We start from the raw sequence: 24,301 nt of genomic DNA on the forward strand, positions 1-24,301 counted from the left end.
CAAACATGCTTTTTATGTGACAACGTCATCTGGATTATTGGAAGGATTGGATATATAAGGTTTAAATCTTCTCTCAGGTTTATCTGGTAGATGTATGCTGAAAACATTTCATTGGCTTGTCCTGTTCAGTGTACCATAAATTAAATTTAAGGAAGTTAAAGAAAATTAAGGGAAAAAAAAACAACTTTTAAATGATATAAAAACACAAAGGAAAAACAAACTTTCGGGGAGATGTATAAGAACTGGTGCAAAGGAAAAGTGGATGGCCAATGGCAAACTATACGGTCCCTGCTTTTTTTTTTTCTCGAAGGGGCTCTGAACAATGAGAGGTGATTGGTTGCCACAGGCCACTTTTCCTTTGCACCAGTTTTTGCATATTTCTGCCATTGTATATATTTTCCTTGGTAATGGGCCTCTATGAAAAGATGAAACTTGGAGTTCTACTTAAAATGCAGCAAATTAGATGATAAATTAACTACCACAATGCGCATGAAAATAAAATATGCACTTTTACAGACAAAATTAAGAAATAATGCATCTTAATATACAGTTCCATTTAACAATTATTTCCAAATAATTCTTCATTATAAAACAATGGTACCATCAATAAAAGGATGATTTTAAGATATTCACGAAGCTTTACAAATCCCAGTAGTTTGCTCATCTCTGCCTCGTAAGCTTTTATAATGAAAATAAATTTATAATAATTTGTCACACAATTATATTATAGCAGCCTTCACAAAAAAGCTGAACAAGTGCAAGGGCCCTATCAAATAATTACAATGTGAGATTACATATTCTAATTGTTACAACTGTTCTGTCATTATATTACTAAAAGGAGTTAGGGCCCTTTTACACGGGCCAATTATCAGGCAAACGAGCGTTCATAGAACGCTTGTTCCCGATCATTGCCTTGTGTAAACGGCAGAGATCAGCTGATGAACAAGCAAACGCTCGATCATCGGCTGATCGGATCGTTTCTGCTGCAGAAAATATTAGCATTGTCAGCAGCACAACAGGGAGATGCTCTGCTGACATGATAGAAATGCATGGGGACGAGCGATTGGAGTCACGAGAGCTCATCCTCAGACATTACTGATAATAGCTCCTTGTGAAAGGAGAAAACGAGCGCCGATCAATGAGCCGTCTCGTTGATCAGCGCTCGTTACGGCCAAAATGAGCCGGTGTAAAAGAACCCTAACTTAGTGTCAGTCTCTTATAATCTTGAGGATATGTTTTAGCCAGTTTTGTAAATTCATTGGAGCTTTGCTAAAAACGTACTGCTGAATGGATGATCTATGGGTGAAATTTATTAGCTTTTAATATTAACTTTACTGGCGTAAAAAAAATAATGCCATATTTGCACTAAAATGTGCGACTTCTCTCCTCTCACTACTTTGCAGTAAAGCAATAAAATTAAATACAGTCTCTAAACAAAGTCCTGTTGGCTTTTGGAAGCTCTGTTCATTGAGAAAAGAAATACAGCAAATCTGTCATCTTATGCGACTAATAACAACGAACATAATTATGTTGTCATACAATCTCATTAGCATGAGTTACTTTTGTGCTAGTTAGATAAGATCATTAATAGAATCACACAGAGTAATGTGTCTTGACCTTGAATGTAATGAGGGAATGTTGATATTTAGGCTGGGTTTACATGCTGCAGTTTTGGTGCTATCTTTTGCCGTGATTACTTCGAAATTGCAGCAAAAAGCCACTTTTTAAAAATTACAGCAAAACCTTGTGGTAATCACAGCAAAAACTGCAGCAGGAGAACCCAGCCTAAGGCCATGTTCACACGACAGAAAATTAAATGGGGCTGATATGTGTGCAGAAACTAAACAGTTTTTAGTGCAAAACCACAACAGAAATCTGATGGTCAGCCTCAGACTTCAGCTGCGGATTCCCTACGAATTCCACGAAATTCGATGAAAAATCTGCAGTGAGACCAAAGCCTTATACAAACTTCTAAATAAAAGTAATAGATTTGAACTATCTTAACCCTTTAACAACTGCCCACTGTCTTTTAACAGCAGGCTGTGCAGGTTCTTCAAGACCGTATTAAAGGTAACCTCCCCTTTGTCAGGTCACTGGGTTTAGGTTTATTGATGTGATCGGGGACTGTTGGACCCCTGTGCAGTCAGTCCTGGGGACATAGAAAGGACACTAGGGCTATCTGTATGCTTAGCCTGCTGTTGGGGTACACGAAGTGTTGCCCTAAAAAAAAAGCCTGTATCATAGTGACGCAGGACATAATTTATACTGAAGTATAAAAGAAATGTCAAATAGTAATCCCTTAATGGAATTTGAATTTATTTATTTTTTAATTAAAAAAAACTAAACAAAAGAAACTCTTAAAATTACAAAATTAAGATTTTGTATAAAACGACATTTTCTTGCACATACATTACATAAAACAACTTACACCTATTCAGTATCCACACTACTATAATGACCTTAAGGCCTCATGCACACTTCCATCACCATTTTCATGGCCGTTTGTCACGGCTCCGTGTGTCCGTTATGGTATCCGTATGGTTTCCGTGTGTACTCCGTGTCCGTTGCGTTTTTCTGTTTCAAACCGTCGTTGTGCTTTCGTGTTTCCGTTAAAAAAAACGGAAGGTATTGAACTTTATTTGAACTTGTCACATGTCCCAGTCTGTGAACTTTGGCCCGCCCTGCCGTTGCTATGGCAACGGATCCGTCAAAAACGGATAGCACCCTGAAGCAAAAAACTGAAGTGGGCATGAGGCCTAAGGCCCCATGCACATGAACGTGCTTTTGCGGCCGCAATTCCCCCAAAAATCCACTGGAGAATTGCGGCCCCGTTCATTTCTATGGGACCATGCACACGACCGTGGTTTCCACGGTCCGTGCATGGCCCATTAGCCTGGACCACAGAAAGAATGGACATGTCTTATTACGACCGTGTTCTGCGGTCGAGGCTCATAAAAAATAATGGACGCGGCCATATTCACGGCCTGCGCTTTGCGGGCGGCTCGCTGGTGACACACTGCTGCCGGCCGACCCGAAAATCACGGCCATGCACATGGCTACGGTCGTGTGCATGAGGCCTAAGAGTTAATTTGAAATGTTTTTCAGCGTGAAATTTGAACAGTATAAAAATAAAAAAAAACAATGCTGTAAATAGGTTGTTTTTTTTTCCTTATACAAAATAACACAATCATTTATATATACCCCAAAAAATTATCCTGCATTAAAAAAAGCCCTATACAGCACAGTCAATGAAAAAAGTTACAACTGCTGAAATGCAGGGAAGCAAAACTCAAAAAAAAAAAAAGGTAGCTGGTCATTAAGGCCCAAACCAGCCTAAAATGTTAAGGGGTTGTTAGTTTCTGGGAAAAAACTCAGTGGTGTATAAAAGATTACAAATTATATGGAAACCTTTTGTGCCCAAATTGGGATTTGCGGATTCGTCTCCCATTATGATGCATTAGTGAATTCATTCACCAGGTTTTAGATTTGTTTTGGGCAAATTTATAAGAAATAGTGGAATCAATTCTTCCATTGCATTATATAGAACAGCAAATCGACAAAGCAGGCGAATTGATTCACTTACCCCGAATCCTGATCATATCTGATCTGATACCGACAGCTGCAACAATTTCAAGTGTGGCTAAGCACTAGGTATATGCAGATTTATGTATTAACACATGTAAGACCGTTTTTTCTTGCCATATTTTTGCCTGCAGCAAATTTATGAATAGTTCTGCAGTTTAGGGGCATTGATATTCAAATCGAAAAAAAAGTGTTGTACAAATGACACTTAATATATGACCCCTTATGTTTGTCTCAAAACAAAAAGGACAAGCATTGCTGGTTAGGTTCAGTGATCAATAGGGTTAGGAAAATCTGCTCACACTTACATGGAAAAACATTGTCAACCCTTAGCTATGTGAGAGTAAAATTCCCCTAGCGCTAGCAAAAACTGAGCCTTTCATCTTCTAACACACTAAATAATGCAGTCCACAAATTTTTTTTAAATTGTTTTCTAAAATCAAAATTGTTGGTACAATGACTAAATATTATATGTATGTTGTACTACACACACACACGGATTTACGGTTGTGTTGACTTACAGTTGTGTTGTGCCATTCCTCTATTATTCTTACTGGTAATGTATGAATATTTTGACAATTGAGTGTTAGTATTTCCGTTGTCAACGGGCTGTGTCCCTACCCATTCTCATACAGTTCGCAACATTTGGACAGTATCAGAGTGCGTAAAGATATGCGCCACTGACAAGGAGAACGGTAATACTAAGTTGCCAGTTTATTCATACGTTTCCAAAAGGAATAAACGAGTTAAGAAAACATGCTCCTAAATATTTTCTCTTTTAATGGCAAATGAAGTACTTAATTTCCTAAACAGACATGTCAGAATAGCACAAGATCATGTCTATCAAATATAAAAGGTTCTAAGAAATTCAATGAAGGGGCATGACTCTGGATTCTGGCTCAAAAACCAACATAACATAAGGGGATAACATTGTTGTTCTATTACATTTTAAAAGTTATTTTTAATAAATTGGTAGCAGAGTAAACAAAGACGACATACACCGTTCACCTCGGATTGGCCCATTCTTATTAAAATAACTGAATACAAAACATGGCCGTTATTATAAGCCCTGACGTAATGTGTTCTCTGAGGCTCAATGCACATGGCTGTGCCCGTAATCACAGCCCGCGACTGCGGGCTCGGCCAGCCGCCAACGCCCGAGGGCCGCATTTTCGTGCCGTGCTCGCATACAATGTATGGGAGCACGGCCCGCAAAATCCGAAAAGTAGGACATGCTCCATATTTCCCGGTACGGTTCTACGGCACGGACACCAAAACAGCTCCGTATTTTCAGACGTTTTTTGTTAAGCGTGTGAACATTCCCTAAGTGAACATTTACAGAGCAGGGAGAAAACGTGGGTGAATCTCAGGGTAAATTACTTCTCCAAGAGCTAATTCGGAGAGAACATTGGAGGTGTGGATTTCACAGCGCCAAATTATGGTCTGTCTGGATGGAGCGGGCGACCACCCATCAATCCCCCTACTGCAACAAACCAGGCCCTTATTCTGGGTTTTGGACTCAACATGAATCTCGTAAAAATGGCTCAAACATAAAATAATAATGTAGAGAAAATTAAACAAGCAAGGCTCTTTATCATTAGTCTCATGCTCCATGAAGTTATGTACACGAATGCGGTCTACCCTGGATATGATAAAGGAAGCTATGAATTACATAATGTAATCACTAAACATTCAGACAGACAAGACTTGTTTCTAATAAGGAACGAAATATCCTGCAGAGCCTCCTAATCCTAAATGTGTTAGCACAAGATAGATCAGCTGTGGCAGAGTGCGAATATCTTTATCGAGACATGCACAGCATTCGCATACCAAAACGCTCCGCAAACAGATTCTAGAGACATTTTAACACTTAGCGGGAATCAACGGAAATTGTAAAATAGAAGTTTCTCCTTATTAGGCTACAGCCAGCAAATAATCAGAAGATCTGTATTAATGGACAGCAAAATCAGTAAACAGTTCAATAATATAGAACATCTACAAAACGCTGATGGTGAAATGCATGTCGGGTGTGATGGGTGAATGCAGGACTCTATATGTATCTAGAATTTATCCCAAATGCTTTTATGTATATATTCTTAGCGATGTTTGCACTATTGCAGTACTTGATATACAGTGCATGTATTTGCACTAGGACCTACACGGTTGAGTCACATTATTAGGACCATCTCCTACTTTTGACGTCGGCAGCGTGCAGCCCATGAGGGAAGTGATGTGACATGGGATAGCTTGGTGGGTATATAAGGTGTGCGATAGACTGTCTGAACACATATCACAAGTTGTTGCCATGGGTAAAAGGGGCGATTTATCAGAGTTGAAAAAAGGGGGGATTATTGGCTTTTGAGCCAAGGGTGGCAGTATTTACTGAAACAGCGCAGTTTGAACAAATGGCACGATTGGGAATAACCGATGTGGAAACTGGAGCACCATGTGCCATTGACATGAGAGGTGAACGTCGGCCACGAACGTGCGCGAGTGCCAAATGACACGCTACAGTTCAGCAGCGCAATGTGAAAATCTACCAGGGGGCTACCAGACGTGTGTCTAAAACAACAGTTCAGCGAACCCTACTGCCGATAATGAAGATGATAAATTTAACGTTAAATATCTCAGCGAAAAAAAATCCTATCTCAAAATCGTTTGCAGCATCGTTTTTGTATTGAAAAGAGCTTTCACATTTTTCTGCCCACACCCAACCCACCGCCCCCAAGGGGGTGGGGGTGTTTTTTTTTAGCGCTAACTGGTACATTCTATGACCCCATTAAATCCCACCAAATTTCAACTCTCTACCTCGTGTAGTCGAGTCGACTACGCTATTGATTCCGTCGGAAAACCGGAAACCAGCCGGAATGGTGACGAACGGAAAGCATTAGCGATGTTTCCGTCACCATTGAGATCAATGGTGACTTAAACGGAAGCTGTGCTGTCCGTTTCACTTTCCGTTGCGGGGTTCACCCGACGGAACCCTCAGACGGTACCCCGGAACGGAAATGAACGGTGATGTGAACAGGCCCTTATACTCCGTTTTTAACTGATCAGTTTATATGTTTGCATCTTTCTTGCTTTCATTTTAAAAGTCTACGCATGTACAGCAAAAAACGGATCCGTTAAACGTATTGCATAACTGATACAAATGGATGGCATATCAGTTAATATCCGTCATCCATTGAAAGCTCCTTTTCGTCAGGTTTCCGTAATTTTTGACGGAAACAATAGCGCAGCAGACTACGGTATTTATTCTGTCAAAAAAAATGGAAACCTGACAGAACGGAGCCTAACTGAGCACAACTGATGCAAAACTAAAACCCACTGAAATCAATGTTTTTTTTTTCCGTAAACGTTGTGGTCCTCTGACGGATACGCTAGAACAGAAGCCACTACGCAGATGTGAACGCAGCCTAAATTGTTACTTGGTAATTGATAGAACTTGCTGACAAAATGCTAGTTGGTCATCAGCTTCAGAAAAGCTCAATTTAAAAAAAAAGTGTTTCAAAAAATAAATTTTTTGTATTATATGATCTAACGATGCCAGATTTTTTTGGCTATACACATTTCTAATTTACATAACTAGGGAAAATATAATTATATAATACAATGCTATAATGATATCACATGTATACAAGCAGTATGATTAAAGATAGACCATTAAAAGGCAAACAAATACAAAATTAAATGGAACTTTAAAAAAAAACAAAAAAAACACCACATCCTGCAGTAAGCTGGCATAAAATACTAAGATTGAATTGTCCAACATTCCAAAGCACAATGGATAAACTCTAAATTGACAATATACACGCATAGCATTTTCAGATCCTGTAAGAAGAGTCTTACTCCATCAGACATTAGATCATGTGTCACACATCACAATCTGTCAGATTTTGTCAAGCCATTAAACTTCAATAAAGAGAAATTAAGGCAGTCATCTCGATCATCAAACGGGCAAAACAAAACATCATATGTCATCTACATCTTTACCCATAGTTACAATGTTTAGATGCACATAATACTCCATCACTTAAAGGATTTCTATAGATTTAGGTACCAAAAGAATCAAAATAAAAGGGCCACAACTTAATAAATAAAACAGTCTATATTTGAAAGGATTTATGACATAATAAAAATATAAACATGCAACTAGTGTCATCAGTATAAAAATATAATATTTTTTAGGAAGAACACTACTATCCTTTAACATGAATAAATGACTTCCCACATGAACAGGTTTTATACAGAAGTTACTCCAACCACTTGTAACTTAACAGTTGATGGGTGAAGAGGGGTGATGGCAGTCTCTCTTTTGCCGCCATCTATATGGTCTGGCTATATGGTCTGGCTAATGGAAGCTCTTCAGTACCTGGGGTTAACTTCTGAGGAGCACATCTTAGAACTGTACTGCTTCTGGGCCACATTCTAAGACACACCTCAGCGACTCTAGTAACTCTACGGTGCCTCACAACTGTACTGCTTCTGGGCCACATTCTAAGACACACCTCAGCGACTCTAGTAACTCTACGGTGCCTCACAACTGTACTGCTTCTGGGCCACATTCTAAGACACACCTCAGCAACTCTAGTAACTCTACGGTGCCTCACACAGTCCTGGGGCTTGCACACTCTCCCAACACGAACTCCCACTTCTCTCCAACGGACACACATTACACCGGGGCAGCGGCAGTTAGGAGCATCCCGCCCAGTCTCCTCTCTGCAACTCCCATAGAACATAATGGAAAGAGCCACGCGCATGTGTGGCAACCTCTCCACATAGTCCCCTTCCTCACCGGACGGGGGACCCTCATTCTAGATATAATTGTGGGTCCCAGAGCTGGGTTCCGCATCTTTAAGACCTTTTTAGGCATATCCTTTAGGTATGCCATAAATGTCTGAGATGGGAATATCCCTTTAATTGCTAGACTACATGAAAACTTAAAAATCACATCGGACTCAAAAGATGGAGTCACAAATTCTACTATTTCTATGTTGAAAAAGTAACATGCAACCTTGCAACTAAAGTGATTTGGGAATGTTGCAATGCTCACAAGAGATAAGTTATGATTACTAGATTACTGTAGATGTGTTGTTGATCCAGAAATGTATTCTAATTGCCATATTTGATTCAAGAAGGAATTTTTTCCTAGGATAAGGAAAACTGGCTTTTGCCTCATGAGGTTTTGCCTTCCTCTGGATCAACATTACAGATTAATAGGCTGAACTATATGGACGTGTCTTTTTTTCTGCCTTACAAACTATGATACTATGATATCCCTATTGGCCATACAAACCTACAATAGGCTAGTACTAAAAATAGATTCAAAATCTGAATAGACAGGACTAAAAATGAAAAAAAAAACAAAAAAAAAAAACCATACCAGTTTGTGCAGTGAAAGCGCTTTCTTTACAATTTCTCAAGACTAAACAGACACCAAATTGAACACAACTGATCTTCAGTTTATTTTGCTGCAAAAAACAATATTGATCGAAACTGACCACAACGCATATTAACAGATAAGTAAAAAAACACAAATTTACGTTTTAAGATTTATTAGGTACAATTACCTGTGATCTAGATGACTGAAATCTTGCAAATTTAGTTCCCTTGTATCTTGTGTTAAGTATATTGTATCTACATCCTACAAAAATTAAAACAATAACTTTTCATTAAAACGGTCAATTTGGTGAATGAAAATGAACACATTAAGGTCACTTTTATAAAAATTTAATTGAGAAAAAGCAAAGTTAAGAACATGGATAACAGATTCCTACAGAAATGGTTCTCATTACCCGTGCATACATTTTGTTAACCAATGATCCGCAAATCCTGATAAACACGCAGTGGTATGAATGCAAAAACACAAGCTTTGTACATTAGGTCTCTTGATGGCTGAATTAACCCTTTTGTCAAGATTTGCTTTTTATGCACAGTCTAAATATTTCTTTATTGACTTACCCACTGTACTTCTTCTCTGTACGGCATCGAGAGCCAGTCACAAACACACGCATACATCTGTGAAAACCCACCTAAAAAGTACAAAAAACCACAAGAGGAGATTTTCTTCTTTTAATAATTACAATTATGTTAAATTCCATTTTAATCTCAATGTGTTGAGTAGTATTTAGTTGAATGATTTGTTCCATACCACAGGGGCCCACTTCTGCTACAGTCTGACTATCCCACAGAGATTGTAGATTTGCCAGTCTGTCAGATGGTTCCATGGTTACTTTCTTCATAATTTTTCTGTAAAAAAAGAAATACATTTCTAAAAAACATTTTGTCAAAATGTAAAAATGAATAGTATGCTGGACACACATGCTGTGATGTTCCCATCAATATTGGCTTACCACCTGACAGATTAATGATAAATTATTATCTTTAGGGCAATAACAATCAGGTCATCAATTGACTGTGGAAAACACTTTTAATATCAATGTTTGTGGGGCAACCCTTCATAGTAACATAGTTTGGAAGGCTGAAAAAAGACAAATGTCCACCCAGTTCAGCCTACTCTCCTGCAATGTTGATCCACAGGGAGGCAAAACCTCCATTAGGCAAAAGTCAACTTTCCTCACTTTAGGGGAAAAAAATTCTTCCTGACTGAAAATTTAGCCAGAAATCTAGTAACCCTGAAGCAACGACCCATGTCCAGAAATCTAGTAACCCTGAAGCAACGACCCATGTCCAAAAATCTAGTAACCTTGGAGAAACGACCTATGTCCAGAAATTTGGTAACCCTGGAGCAACCACCCATGTCCAGGAGTCTAGTAACCCTGGAACAACAACCTATCAACAGAAATCTAGTAACCCTGGAACAACAACCTATCAACAGAAATCTAGTAACCCTGGAACAACGAGCCATCTTTAGGAATCTAGTAAGGCCGGATTCACACAAGCGTGTGCGTTTTGCGCACGCAAAAAATGCGGCGTTTTGCGCGCGCAAAAGGCACTTGACAGCTCCGTGCGTCAGCCCCGTATGGTGCGCGGCTGCGTGCTTTTCGCGCAGCCGCCATTATGACACTCCGTTTGGATGTTTGTAAACAGAAAAGCATGTGGTGCTTTTCTGTTTACATTCATAGTTTGACAGCTGTTGCGCGAATCACGCTCGTCCCACGGAAGTGCTTCCGTGTGGTGCGCGTGATTTTCACGCACCCATTGACTTCAATGGGTGCGTGATGCGCGAAATACGCCCAAAGAACGGACATGTCGTGACTTTTTTGCAGCGGACTCACGCAGCGTAAAAATCACGCAACTGTCTGCACTGCCCCATAGACTAATATAGGTTAGTGCAACGCGCGTGAAAATCACGCGCGTTGCACGGACGTATTTCCCGTTCGTCTGAATAAGCCCTAACCCTGGAAGAACAACCCATCTCCAGGAGTCTAGTAACCGTGGAACAACAACCCATCAACAGAAATCTAGTAACCCTGGAGCAACGACCCACCTCCAGAAATCTAATAACCCTGGCGCAATGACTCGTGTCCAGAAATCCAGTAACCATAACTCTTAATATTAATACAGGCATCCAGCCCAAGCTTCAGAGGCATATTTTCACCTTAAAGAGGCTCTGTCACCAGATTATAAGTGCCCTATCTCCTACATAATCTGATCGGCGATGGAACGTAGATAACAGCAGTGGTTTTTATTTTGAAAAACGATCATTTTTGAGCAAGTTATGAGCAATTTTAGATTTAGTTTCTTAAAGACCAACTGGGCGTGTTTTTACTTTTGACCAACTGGGTGTTGTAAAGAAGTGTATGAGGCTGACCAATCAGTGACATACACTTCTCATTATTCCAGCCCAGCTTCTTTCACTGCACAATCACTCTGGGCTGTGGATCATGCTGGGCTGGAACAATGAGAAGTGTATGTCACTGATTGGTCACGGATTGGTCAGCCTCATACACTTCTTTACAACACCCACTTGGTCAAAAGTAAAAACACACCCAGTTGGGCATTAACCCCTTGCGTACCTTTGACGTAATAGTACGTCGCTGGCCACTTATGCCAGCGTACCTTCGACGTACTATTACGGCGCAGGAATAAACTGTCACTATGTGAAATCACATAGTGACAGAACAGCGGCGGCAGCTGTCATTGACAGCTAACCGTCTCTGCTACCGGCCTGGGGACCAATTAGCAGTCCCCAATGCCGGCGATTGCTGTGATTGGTCAGTCTCTGAAGACTGACCAATCACAGCCGTCTGTGACGTCGTCTGCAGGAGAAAGCTCCTGTCACTTTCTCTGATCTCCTCATTTCTGTGAGATCCGTGAGGAGATCAGAGAAAGCAGTGTAAAAAAAAAAACAAACACTTTTTATTAACCCCTTCCCGAAAATGGGCGTATAGTAACGCCCTGAGAATGAAGCGGGCACAGGAGCTGTGCTCGCTCCATCTTCATCGGATGTCGGCTGTAATATACAGCCGACATCCCACTGCAACTACAGCGATCACTGTCCTCTCCGATCGCTGTAGTTTAACCCCTTAAATGCCGCTGTCAATAGCGACAGCGGCATTTAAGTGATTGATACAGAGGGAGGGGGCTCCCTCTGCACCCCATTGCCCCCCCCGCGAAAAATCGCGGGGTTCTGATGGTTGCAATGGCAACCAGGAAGCCTAGCAACGGCTTCCTGGTTGCCAGGTACGGGACCCTATTAGGTCCTGCCCAAGGCAGGACGTAATAGGCTCAACTGTCAGTTGTAAAGTGACAGTTACAATACACTGCACTACATCAGTACATACAGAAGTAGTGCAGTGTATTGTGCAGGGGATCAGAAGATCAGATCTTCCAGTCCCCTAGTATGTGTAAAATAAAAAGTGAAAAAAAAGTAAAAAAAAAGTTTTCGATAAATAAATAAATACAAGTTTTACGTAATAAAAACAATAATCGCCTTGTTTCCCTGATCAAGCCCTTTATAATTAGAAAAAAAATGAAAAAAAAGACAAAAACTAGACATAATAGGTATCGCCGCGTTCGTATCGGCCTGACCTAAAAAAATATCATATTATTTATCCCGCACGGTGAACACCGTAAAAAAAATACCATAAAAAACAAATGGCAGAATTTCCTTTTTTGGTCACGTTGTTTCCAAAAAAATGGAATAAAAAGTGATCAAAAAGTCGCGCGTAGCCAAACATGGTACCAATAAAAACGACAGTGTGTCACGCAAAAAATGTATGTACTCCGCACAGATTACATATGCCCCCACATTATAAACTGAAACACCAGTAAAACACTAAACAAAACTACTACCAAGCAAAATCTGCGCTCCAAAAGCCAAATGGCGCTCCTTCTGGGCCTGGCAGTGTGCCCAAACAGCGGTTTATGACCACATATGGGGTATTACCGTACTCTGGAGAAACGCTTAACAATTTATGGGGCGTATGTCTCCAGTGGTACAAGCTGGGCCCAACGCATTGGGCACTGAAATAGCATATATGTGGAAAATGTCAATTTTCAATCTGCAACATCCACTGTGCACTAATTTCTGCAAAACCTTTGGGGGTCAAAATGCTCACTACACTTCTAGATGAATTCCTTGAGGGGTGTAGTTTCCTAAATGGGGTCACTTCTCGGGAGTTTTCACTGTACTGGTACCTCAGCGCAATGCAACATGGCGTCAAAAACAAATTTTGTAAAATCTCCACTCCAAAAACGAAATTTCACTTTTTCCGTTTAGACTCTTGCCGTATGTCCAAATAGCCGTTTACAACCACATATGGGGTATTTCCGTAATCAGGAGAAATTGTGTAACAAATTTTGGGGTGTCTTTTCTCCTGTATTCCTTGTGGAAATGAAAAATTCTGAGCTAAAGCTACAGGTTATATTTCACGGACCAATTCTAATAAAATCTATAAAACACCTGAGGGCTCAAAATGCTCACTACACCTCTAATTTAATTCTTTCAGGGGTATAGTCTCCAAATTGGGATCACATCTGGGGAATTTCTACTGTACTGGTACTTCAGGGACTCGCGACATGGCCCCCAGAAACCAATTCAGCAAAATCTGAGCTGCAAAATCCAAATGGTGCTCCGTCCCTTCTGAGCCCTGCCATGGGTCCAAACAGCAGTTTATTACCACATATGGGGTATTTCCGTAATCAGGAGAAATTGCTTTACAAATGTTGAGGTGCTTTTTCTCCTTTATTCCTTATAAAAATTAGAAAATTCTGTGTTTTTTCCAAAAAAAAGTCTCTTTTCATCTTCACAGACTAATTCCAATAAATTCAGCAAAAAACCTGTGGGGTCAAAATGATAACTATACCACTAGAAAAATTCCTTGAGGGGTATAGTTTCCAAAATGGGGTCACTTTTGGGGGGATTCCACTGTTTAGGTCCCTCCAGGGCGTTGCAAACGTGACACGGCACTGAAAACCATTCCAGTAAAATCAGAGCTCCAAAATCCAAATGGCGCTCCCTCCCTTCTGAGCCCTGCTGTGGGTCCAAACAGCAGTTTATTACCACATATGGGGTATTTCCGTAATCGCGAGAAATTGCTTTACAAATGTTGGGGTGCTTTCTCTCCTTTATTTCTTGCAAAAATTAGAAATTTTTACGTTTTTCCAGAAAAAAAGTAGATTTTCATTTTCACAGACTAACTCCAGAAAATATAGCAAAATACCTGTGGGGTCAAAATGCTAACTATACCCCTAGATAAATTCCCTGAGGTGTGTAGTTTAAAAAATGGGGGTCACTTTCGGGGGTTTCCACTGTTTTGGCACCACAAGACCTCTTCAAACCTGACATGGTGCCTAAAATATATTCTGAAAAAAGGAGGCCCCAAAATCCAAGAGGTGCTCCTTTGCTTCTGAGGCCTGTGTTTCAGTCCATTAGCGCACTAGGGCCACATGTGGGATATTTCTAAAAACTGCAGAATCTGGGCAATAAATATTGAGTTGCGTTTCTCAGGTAAAACCTTCTGTGGTACAGAAGAAAATGTATTACATATGAATTTTGTAAAAAAAAATGAAATTTGAAAATTTCAGCTCTACTTTCCTTCAATTCCTGTAAAACGCCTAAAGAGTTGAAACACTTTCTGAATGCTGTTTTAGATACTTTGAGGGGTGCAGTTTTCAAAATGGGGTGTTTTATGGGGGTTTCTAATATATAGGGCACTCAAAACCACTTCAGAACTGAACTCGTCCCTGAAAAAATCGCTTTTTGAAATTTTCTTAAAAATATGAGAAATTGCTGCTAAAGTTCTAAGCCTTGTGAGGTCATAGAAAAATAAAAGAATGTTCAAAAAACGATGCAAACATAAAGTAGACATATGGGATATGTTAATTGGTAACTATTTTGTGTGGTATTACCATCTGTTTTACAAGCAGATACATTTAAAATGGGAAAAATCATAATTTCTTCATATTTTCGCTAAATGTTGGTGTTTTTCACAAATAAGGAATGAATTTATCGACCAAATTTTTGCACTAAACTAAAGTCCAATGTGTCACGAGAAAACAATCTCAGAATCAATTGGATAGGTAAAAGCATTCCGGAGTTATTACCACATAAAGTGATACATGTCAGATTTGAAAAAATGGGTCTGGTCTTCAAGGCCAAAATGAGCTGGGTACTCAAGGGGTTAAGAAACTAAATCTAATATTGCTCATAACTTGCTCAAAAATTATCGTTTTTCAAAATAAAAACCACTGCTGTTATCTACATTACAGCGCCGATCAGATTATGTAGGAGAAAGGGCACTTATAATCTGGTGACAGAGCCTCTTTAAATGGTCATATGAAAACACAGAATGCTTTGTCCATCTTTAACAGTTTGATATGGAGGGTGGCTGTGTAGCACAGAAGCAGTAGAAACCTCAGAAAATGTAGCTGATAAAAAAAAATGTATATACAAATACTGTATATATTTCAATGCTTCTGGGAGTTCAGAACTTGTGCGAGACAAAGAAGTGATTACGGGTAAGACATTTTTCTCATCTTGATATCCGTAACACCAATAAAGAACTCTATAGTCAGATTCTTCTCAGCCTGAAATGTTTAATTGTAAATACAAGTGCTCCAAATTAGGTTTTGGAAAAAAAAAAACGTTTTCAGCGCATAGGGAAATTATACTTATTTGAACCGGGTTACCAAGAGCCAGTGTTCTGAAGTACAGCGCCGATCAGATTATGTAGGAGATAGGGCACTTATAATGTGGTGACATTGCTCTATATCATTTGCATATACTCCCTATAAAAGTATATCACAAAAATGCTGACGCAGTTGAGATAAGCAATGTCTGCATCCTAGAAGTGCTATAAATCAAGCAAAATATAGATAAAATATGTTAACTCATCGCTATCTTTACACGGTTTCCTCGATCATATCCTGAAATCTGCCATGTATATGAAAGACAAATTAAAGGTACTTTTGTAGACATACAGAATAGTTAAAAGTGAAATGAATGCATTGTATAAAACTACAAGATTAACAGGAAAAAAACAGATATTTCTATAATTTGTCAACATTTGTGTGTGATATTACATCCAGGTAAATGTGTGGAGTGGCAGATAGTTGGCTAATAATTACAATTATTCTGCTTTTCAAGTTTCATAATTCCCACATTTGTAATAAACTGTCATGCAATGATGAATTATTTGCTTTGTCTCATTGTTGCAGTCAATCCTGCTAGATTGCAGCACATAATGATGTCTGCCATTTCCTTTTCTAATCAAATCAAGGAACACAAATATAATATATTTATAACATAATTTTATAATGAAGCTACTGGTGAGGAAGCAATGCAAAACAAAAAACAACAAAGCCCACTCCCTTGCACCCAGTGATCAGGGCCCACTCCCTTGCACCCAGTGATCAGGGCCCACTCCCTTGCACCCAGTGATCAGAGCCCACTCCCTTGCACCCAGTGATCAGGGCCCACTCCCTTGCACCCAGTGATCAGGGCCCACTCCCTTGCACCCAGTGATCAGGGCACACTCTCTTGCACCCAGTGATCAGGGCACACTCCCTTGCACCCAGTGATCAGGGCACACTCCCTTGCACCCAGTGATCAGGGCACACTCCCTTGCACCCAGTGATCAGGGCACACTCCCTTGCACCCAGTGATCAGGGCACACTCCCTTGCACCCAGTGATCAGGGCACACTCCCTTGCACCCAGTGATCAGGGCACACTCCCTTGCACCCAGTGATCAGGGCACACTCCCTTGCACCCAGTGATCAGGGCACACTCCCTTGCACCCAGTGATCAGGGCACACTCCCTTGCACCCAGTGATCAGGGCACACTCTCTTGCACCCAGTGATCAGGGCACACTCTCTTGCACAGTCTAACATTTAAAACACTCGGCCAGATCACATTCATCAGGCAATAGCAAACCAGCTTGTCTGCACAACATAAAAATTGCATAAAGCCATCCGCATACTAATAACTTATAGTACGTACACAGGGGAGAGTCCAGGGAATATCTTTCGAAGACACGTGCCAATGTGTGCTATGACTTCATTCACATCATCAGAAGAAACCATCTTCAACGATATGTTGCCCTTTTCAGTTTCAACTACAAGCTGCAAGACACATTGTAAACAGAATACATAAGGGAAAGGGACATATTTAAACGTATAATTTATTAAAAAGCATATATTTGAGTAATAGATAAAAAAAAATAATCACAGAGTAGATGATTGCATAACAAACGCTGCAGCACCAAGCTTGCTTAACTTGGTACGGATTGAGATTTCCGAAATGGACGGTATATTTTCAGAGATTCATATGAAACCTGCAGTGAAGCCCAGACTGCCTGCTAAATTGCCTTCTATTGAACATAAGAGGAGACGCAGCTGCTTCCTCCTTCACCGATGTCCCCAGTGCACGCATTTACTGCACACAAGAATTCAGGAGCACAGTCAAGCTTTATTTTTTGGCTGCAGGAATGCTTTAATTGAAATCTTGTGTAAAAAAAAAAAAAAAAAGTTCACTACATTACTAAAAATGCTGCCTGCAACAAGAGGTATGTAAATTCAGATCACGTTCAGGACTAGATCAAATACCCTGTGCATATAGACATGCAAGGATTAATATAGTGAGACACTACACACCCTCATTAATAAAAGGAGAGGCAGGAACCGGATGCAAGGTGGCAAGTTCTCAATGTCATACTTGCACAGCACATGCTAGGGGAAAAATATGTCATTTTCTGCTTAAAAGGTGTAGTCCGCTTTGGACAATTCGAACAGGTTAGAACAGTCCCTTGACAATAAGCTAATCACAATGTGTACCCAGCCGGGATCTCCAGTAATCAGCTGTAATCTGTGGGGAAACCTCGTAGTTACCGTTCAGTTTCCTGCAGCACAACTACAGGGGAGATTAGGCATTACACGGTGCCCATTCAATCAATGGCTATTCTGAATAATACAGGACAGGTCCTACAGAGCAAGAGATGCTCTTTGTAACAGCTCCCCACTCTGGCCAAGAGATAAGGATCCTGAACAGAGGGCTTCCCTGTATTAACTCATAATTCCCTGGATTCACACGCATTTACTCAAAAACAGTGCAGCAGGATGTTACTTTCATGTCTAAAGTCTATAGTTAAATATGAGAACGCCTACATACAGAACGTTTGTGTTTTTGGGGTGAGTGGCATTTTTTCAAAACTCAGCATGCTCTAGGCATCCTCTAGGCATCCATGAAAAGCGCATGTACAAAATGGCCCAAAATGAAAACTTAAACCACTAATGCATATAAAAGACATTAAAACCACTTGAAATGCTTCTTAGAAACACAAAATAAAAGCGTTTGTGACGGAGGCCTAATTGAGTATATGAAAATGGGTTTTCAAAATAGGACAAACCCTTTAAGACAAAGTTGCACAAAATTAGTTACACAAAATAAACAAGTTTCATTCATATAATATTTTATACAGTTGTACGGTTGTCTTGAAGCTCAGTGGTTGGCACAGGAGCATATAGTAACTGAGTTTTATGTTTGAGTCAAACCTGAGCTACACCTTGGGCTGGCACAAGAGGCCTATGCCAATAGGTGACCTTAAAGCTAAGGCTCCTATACACTTGTGTAATAAGTTACATTTTTACAAGAAGAAAAATTATCTCTTTTACAGCAGATCCTAGTGGTTTCCATTGACCCATAGTGGGTCCATTAGGTTTCTTTCTTCTTTTTGATCTCAGGGTCAGGGCTGAATAAGTGTTATACACATGTCATACAGTTATACACTTAGTGGCCAGTTTATAATGGCCCCCTAGTTAATACCTTGTTGGGCAACCTTTTCCTCATCTCCATATAGTGCAATGTCTGGCATTGTAGTGATGGAATGCAAGTAAGGCCTTATTTACACGAACGTGTTTCACGTCCGTGATAGGCGCGCGAAAATCACGTGCGTCGTACAGACCTATGTAAGTCAAAGGGGACATTAAGCCATTCCGTGTTTTTCACGCAGCGTGTGTCCGCTGCGTGACATTCACGACATGTCCTATGCTTGAGCATATTTTGCGCATCATGCACCCAATAAAGTCAATGGGTTTGTGAAAATCACGTGCAGCACACGGACGCACTTCCGTGTGTCGCGCAACAGTAGATCAAGAAATTAAGGGAAAAATAAAACCACCTCCTTCATTTATCTTTCTAAACCTCAAAACCGCGTGTCATAAGGATGGCATATGCGTGAAAATCACGCAGCCACACACCAAACACTTATGACAAACGGAACTGCAATGCGCAAAAAACGCTGTGTTTTTTGCGTGCGCAAAATGCACACCTTTGTGTGAATTTCGCCTAAGTAGAATAAAGTTGGTAATGTGCATAGAGACAGAAGGGTTAATAGATAGGCAAAGTGGAGTTTTTGTAGAGGAATTGGGCTAAGTGGGATATTTCCACCAGAAACCGTAAAATTCTAAAGTGTTTTCTGAAACCACATTAAAAATAAATATATCCGACAGAGAAAATCTTTGAAAGCCAAAGACCCCACAGCTGGTTCATATATCAAGCTGAATATTTCTGGAGACGTAATTAAAGAATAACGTAAAAGTGATGTACCCGGAATTACACTGTAATATGGGATATAATTCGGTCGAGAAGGTCACCTCATTTGGAGTTATTTTCACTATACACATTCCCATGGACCAGATTTGGTAGAGACAACCTCTTATTTCTCTGGAAAAGATATGAAATATTTTAACTGTCTTGTCTTTTATGGTGTTGAATCCATCCCTCGAAGGGTCTTTCAAAACTGCTACAGTCGTGATATTAGATTGTATACTATATAGAATATTTTTGAATTCAAGAGATGAAATCATTGATATCCGTTTACCAGAAAACCCCAAAACAAAGGATAACTGCATTCAATGTGAACAAACCCTTAAAGTAAATATTCTTAAAGTGAAGATCCACCTTCTCAACAATTTTTCATATTTAATGCATCATAAATGGAGCAACTTTACAAAATAGTCCATCACAAATCTACAATTTTGTGTCTACAGCACCTATGGAAACCTATGTGTCTCCATGGTATCAGACGAAGTATAAACCCAGTGTAATCTGATCCTGCAGTCATTGATATCCATCTGTACCCTACTTCTTACTAACAAACATTTGGTTTGTTATAAAGTAGTAAGAGTCCGATGGAAAGCAGCGTTGACTGCAGGATCAGACTTTACAGGTTACCATGGAGACACAATGTTCTGCATAGGAGCTGTAGACACAAAACGCGAATATATTTTTTTTATCAAGACTACTCAAAACCGTTGCTTTTTATTTTATTTTAAATGCATTGGAGCAATAAAAAAAAAAAAAAAAGTTTCTATGTTATTATTACTGTTTTCCAGTCAAATAAGAGAAAACATCAATCGCATATAGCTTGTCAGGGAGATAGTAGGTGGTTTCGTTCATTAAAAAACGTATGACTATTATATGGAGATGTGAAGTTCTTATTAGGTTCTTCATTTACTAGAGACTGCCATGCTACAGCACTATTATTTCACCAAGTATATATCCAGAGACTGCAGTATCTAGAAGTAGTAAGCAGCAATCCACTGGAGATGTGACAGGTAAGGGACAGAATAAAGTGCCTCTGAGCCACCAAACATACATTCTGTCAAGGAATACGTGAATGCCCGCTACACGGATGTGGGTGCTGCTTCATCTCACAGGAAGAATGAATCACCCCAATTATATTTCATTCTCTGGATGTTAAATGCAAAGGACGTTATCAATCCCAGTATTATTTTTAGTGCTACAGAATGGACCTTGGTAAGTATTCAAATGCGGTAGATAACCAAAAATCGGGGACTTTAGAGAAATATTACTGCGCGTAAGCATATTATGCATGATAGCGAGCCACACAGCAATAATAAATTCTCCACAAGGAAACCGATTATTCAAGAACGTTTAGAATTACATTGTAAAGTGTCCTGTTTAATAATTAATTACACATAAGATTATTGAATTTAACAAATAAAAAGCAAAATTTTTATACAATAGGTTAATACGAAGATTATGAAGAAACTCCAATTGTGAAGAAGTGTCAGGGACAACTTTGTAAAGTTTATTAATTTCCCAGCTAAGAAGGTATAATACTTACATGACCCGGTTTGCTGCAAATAATGCCTTGAATTTCCAAATAACTGAATGTAAGTTCAAGCTAAAAATATGAAAAAAAAATTTGATTAACAAATTTCTTTGTGAATATACAGTTTGTAACAAATATCACTACACTCGACCTTGGAATTATGGAAGAGAATAAAAAGAAAGTGATGTTCCTTCGCAAATATCAATGTTCCACTCTCGGCCTTTCAATTATGGAAGGTATTAAGATTAGGACATGAACGGAGTAACAGAAGAAATCGGGGTGTGTGAATTTGAATGAATGAGAAAGTTAAAAAAAAAAAATTTGGCCAAAAAATGGGTGAAAACTAAGCTATGTATGGAGGAGATTTGGAAAAGAATAAATGTGAAATGTCAGAAAGGTGTGCACAGATAGAGTAAGATACGACAAACACCACGATGGGCACGCTGGGAGACCAAAACGACAGGTTCAATCCGATAATGCTCTTGACAACTAAGGCTTCGGTCATATCTTCGCCGGGACTCCGTTCATGGGTTCCGTCTGAGCTTTCCGTCAGGGTAACCCATGAACGGAATCCAAACTGAAACAAATCACCATTGATTTCAATGGTGACGGATCCGGTGCAAATGGTTTCCGTTTGTCACCGTTGTGTAAGGTTTCTGTCGTTTTGATGAAATGAATAGCACAGTCAACTACGCTATCCATTCCTTCATTTAAAACCATCACATTTCGATCTATAATTTTGATCCAATAGGTTTCTTAGTATATCTTTATAGGGCTTAGAGTTCCGTTTTCCTGATACAGAGCTTCAAATCCTGTGCAAAGCTATACAGTTAAATGGTACAATTCAGGCTACCTGCAGTCACCACTAGAGGAAGCATAAGAGTTTAAAGCATACATTTTATACATTGAACACAATAATAAAACAAATCTGAGGTAACCTCCTAAGCTCACCCTTGAAGTCTGCAGGCAGCCAGAATTTAGCTCTACCTCTATGCTAAAAACTTGAAAGGCACAGTTAAAAAAAAATGGAGCTTTGATCAATATAAAGATATGTCAAGAAATTAATCAGCCCAGAATTATGGACTATATTGATGAAAAAAAAATGGAAAAAGAAAAGTTGTCCAAGGGCGGGCATTCAGTTTATAGAGGCCCTGTCATCAGTTTATAACTGCCGTATCTCCTACCTAATCTAATGGGCGCTTTGATGTAGATGACGACTGTTTTTTTTTTTCGTCGGGATGAAGTGACGACACAGCGTGATCTCGCGAGATCACACTGCGCTGTGGATCAAGCTGCGCTGGAATGAGGAGAAGTGTACGACGCTGATTGGTCACTTATTGGTCAGCGTCATACACTTATCTTTTCACCGCCAACTTGGTGAAAAGTAAAAACACGCCCAGTTGGGCATTAAGAGCAAATTGTAATAAATCTTAAAATGTTCATAACTTGGTCAAAAATAAATGTTTTTAAAAAAAAACAAAACACAGTAGTGATTTATATCAAAGCACCTATTAGATTAGGTAGGAGATAGGGCAGTTATAAACTGGTGACAGGGCCTCTTTAACTAAAGCACAAGTCTCAAGAAGTCTAAATATGACTCAAATTTCATAACACTGATCTGTTAACCCCATAGGTTAGAAATTGCATAGAACTACTGTGAAAATTCCTTGACAGTCATTGTTAAATGCTATTATTGGGGTGATCAAAACTAAAAAACAAGGATCATTTCTGACACGTAAAATACATTTTCAGACTAAAGAAAAGTATCGAAACAATGTGACCAAATGCTGATAAGTTGTCATATTATCTGATTAGTTGTGTGTGATGCCATTTTTGTTTTACTATAAAAACCTAGAACGAAGTCAAACGATTTAAAAACTGTTCTTTTGATTTGGCCCAGTTTAATTTTAAAAAAATTGCAGCAATTTTATTTTTAGCGGAGAAATCCCTAAAGAGAAAATGAAACACTTTGCAGAGTGATGAAAAATACCACAATAACTTTGTGAGTGAAAGAACAATGCATGCCGTTACGCTTTTACTATTTTATCATCTATTTCTCACAGTTGAATTATGGACTTTTGCCAGCGCTACAGCGACGACGGGAAATCATTCAACCTAAACATCTCAAAGCCTGAGCAAAGGCAATTGAAGCAATCAATTTCTCATCATATCTCACCACTTATTATTCATATGTTGACAGACACCTCTGCCGCTTTTCTATCTACCAGGGGTACAGAGGATCGGGAAGGTTACAATGCAACACAACTGATCCTTGTGTCCCCATAAAAGACGTCTGGGAACCAACTGGCTGCCCATATACACATTAGATTGTCTAAATCTGAAGGGATACATCCGGACGTGTATGGCCAGGTTTTATACATGTATTCAAGGTCAAGAGTTGATGTGCACACATGACCAAACAGTAGAATAGGGAAGAAATACAGTCTAAGTGACTTTGAATTTGGAACGATTGTTAGCCACAGATGGGATGATTTGTATATCAACACATCTGATGTTAAGGCAAATGCGGTTATGCCTCAACATTAGCTTAAAGGGGTCGGACAGTCACTTTGCCTAGGACGTCAGGCATGACTAGCTACATTCACCTCGGACACTCTTTCCTTAATAGGTAAAGCTATTGTGTTCCTGGTGGTGGCATTGGGAAGTGGTAGTCTGAGATGTCCCCTACACTGTGCTGCAATTAGAAGTGAATAGATTAGCAGATACATCTGGTGATTTCAGTCCCTAGTCTGCCTGTCAGCTCCCTTTCTGAAGCTGGGAGAGGCAATACGAGTGATCATTTTATTTTTTATGGCCCACCATTACTTTTTAGATACCTCACGGGAGGCCCAGAAAAAAAATGTCTAGTCCTCAGACTGGACAGTTGTTTTAATGGGTTACCCAAACAGCACTGTTATGGACTTTGCAAAACTTCATGAAACTGAAGTGCCATTATATCTTCTCAGGGAAACATCTCAACACCTTCAGGCATAAAAGTATGTGTTTATAGGTTCTACAATATCCTGAAACTACAGTAGTCAGTTCAACGGTCCGAAACACAAGAAAAAAAAAAAAGCAGCAAGTAGTATAAAAAGAGGAACCTACCTTGGTTGGAACTCGAGCAGTTAATATAAAAGCTCGACATGATGTTAGGACCTGGAAAGAAAAAAGAAAAAA

General features: G+C 39.5%; 1 protein-coding gene across 5 annotated transcripts in view; it reads right to left on the bottom strand.

The window, feature by feature from the left end:
* CARMIL1 (capping protein regulator and myosin 1 linker 1) overlaps positions 1-24,301 on the bottom strand; it is a 489,111-nt gene that overhangs the window by 134,930 nt on the left and 329,880 nt on the right. For all 5 annotated transcript variants that reach the window (XM_075826549.1, XM_075826548.1, XM_075826545.1 and 2 more), the window contains 6 exons: positions 24,230-24,280; positions 21,137-21,196; positions 16,990-17,111; positions 9,734-9,831; positions 9,544-9,614; positions 9,153-9,226 (listed from right to left, as the gene is read on the bottom strand). In XM_075826549.1, the coding sequence (XP_075682664.1) occupies positions 9,153-9,226; positions 9,544-9,614; positions 9,734-9,831; positions 16,990-17,111; positions 21,137-21,196; positions 24,230-24,280 (476 nt within the window). The remainder of the gene's footprint in view (positions 1-9,152; positions 9,227-9,543; positions 9,615-9,733; positions 9,832-16,989; positions 17,112-21,136; positions 21,197-24,229; positions 24,281-24,301) is intronic.

This window comes from Rhinoderma darwinii, chromosome 5, assembly GCF_050947455.1.
Source record: "Rhinoderma darwinii isolate aRhiDar2 chromosome 5, aRhiDar2.hap1, whole genome shotgun sequence".
NCBI lineage: Eukaryota > Metazoa > Chordata > Amphibia > Anura > Rhinodermatidae > Rhinoderma > Rhinoderma darwinii.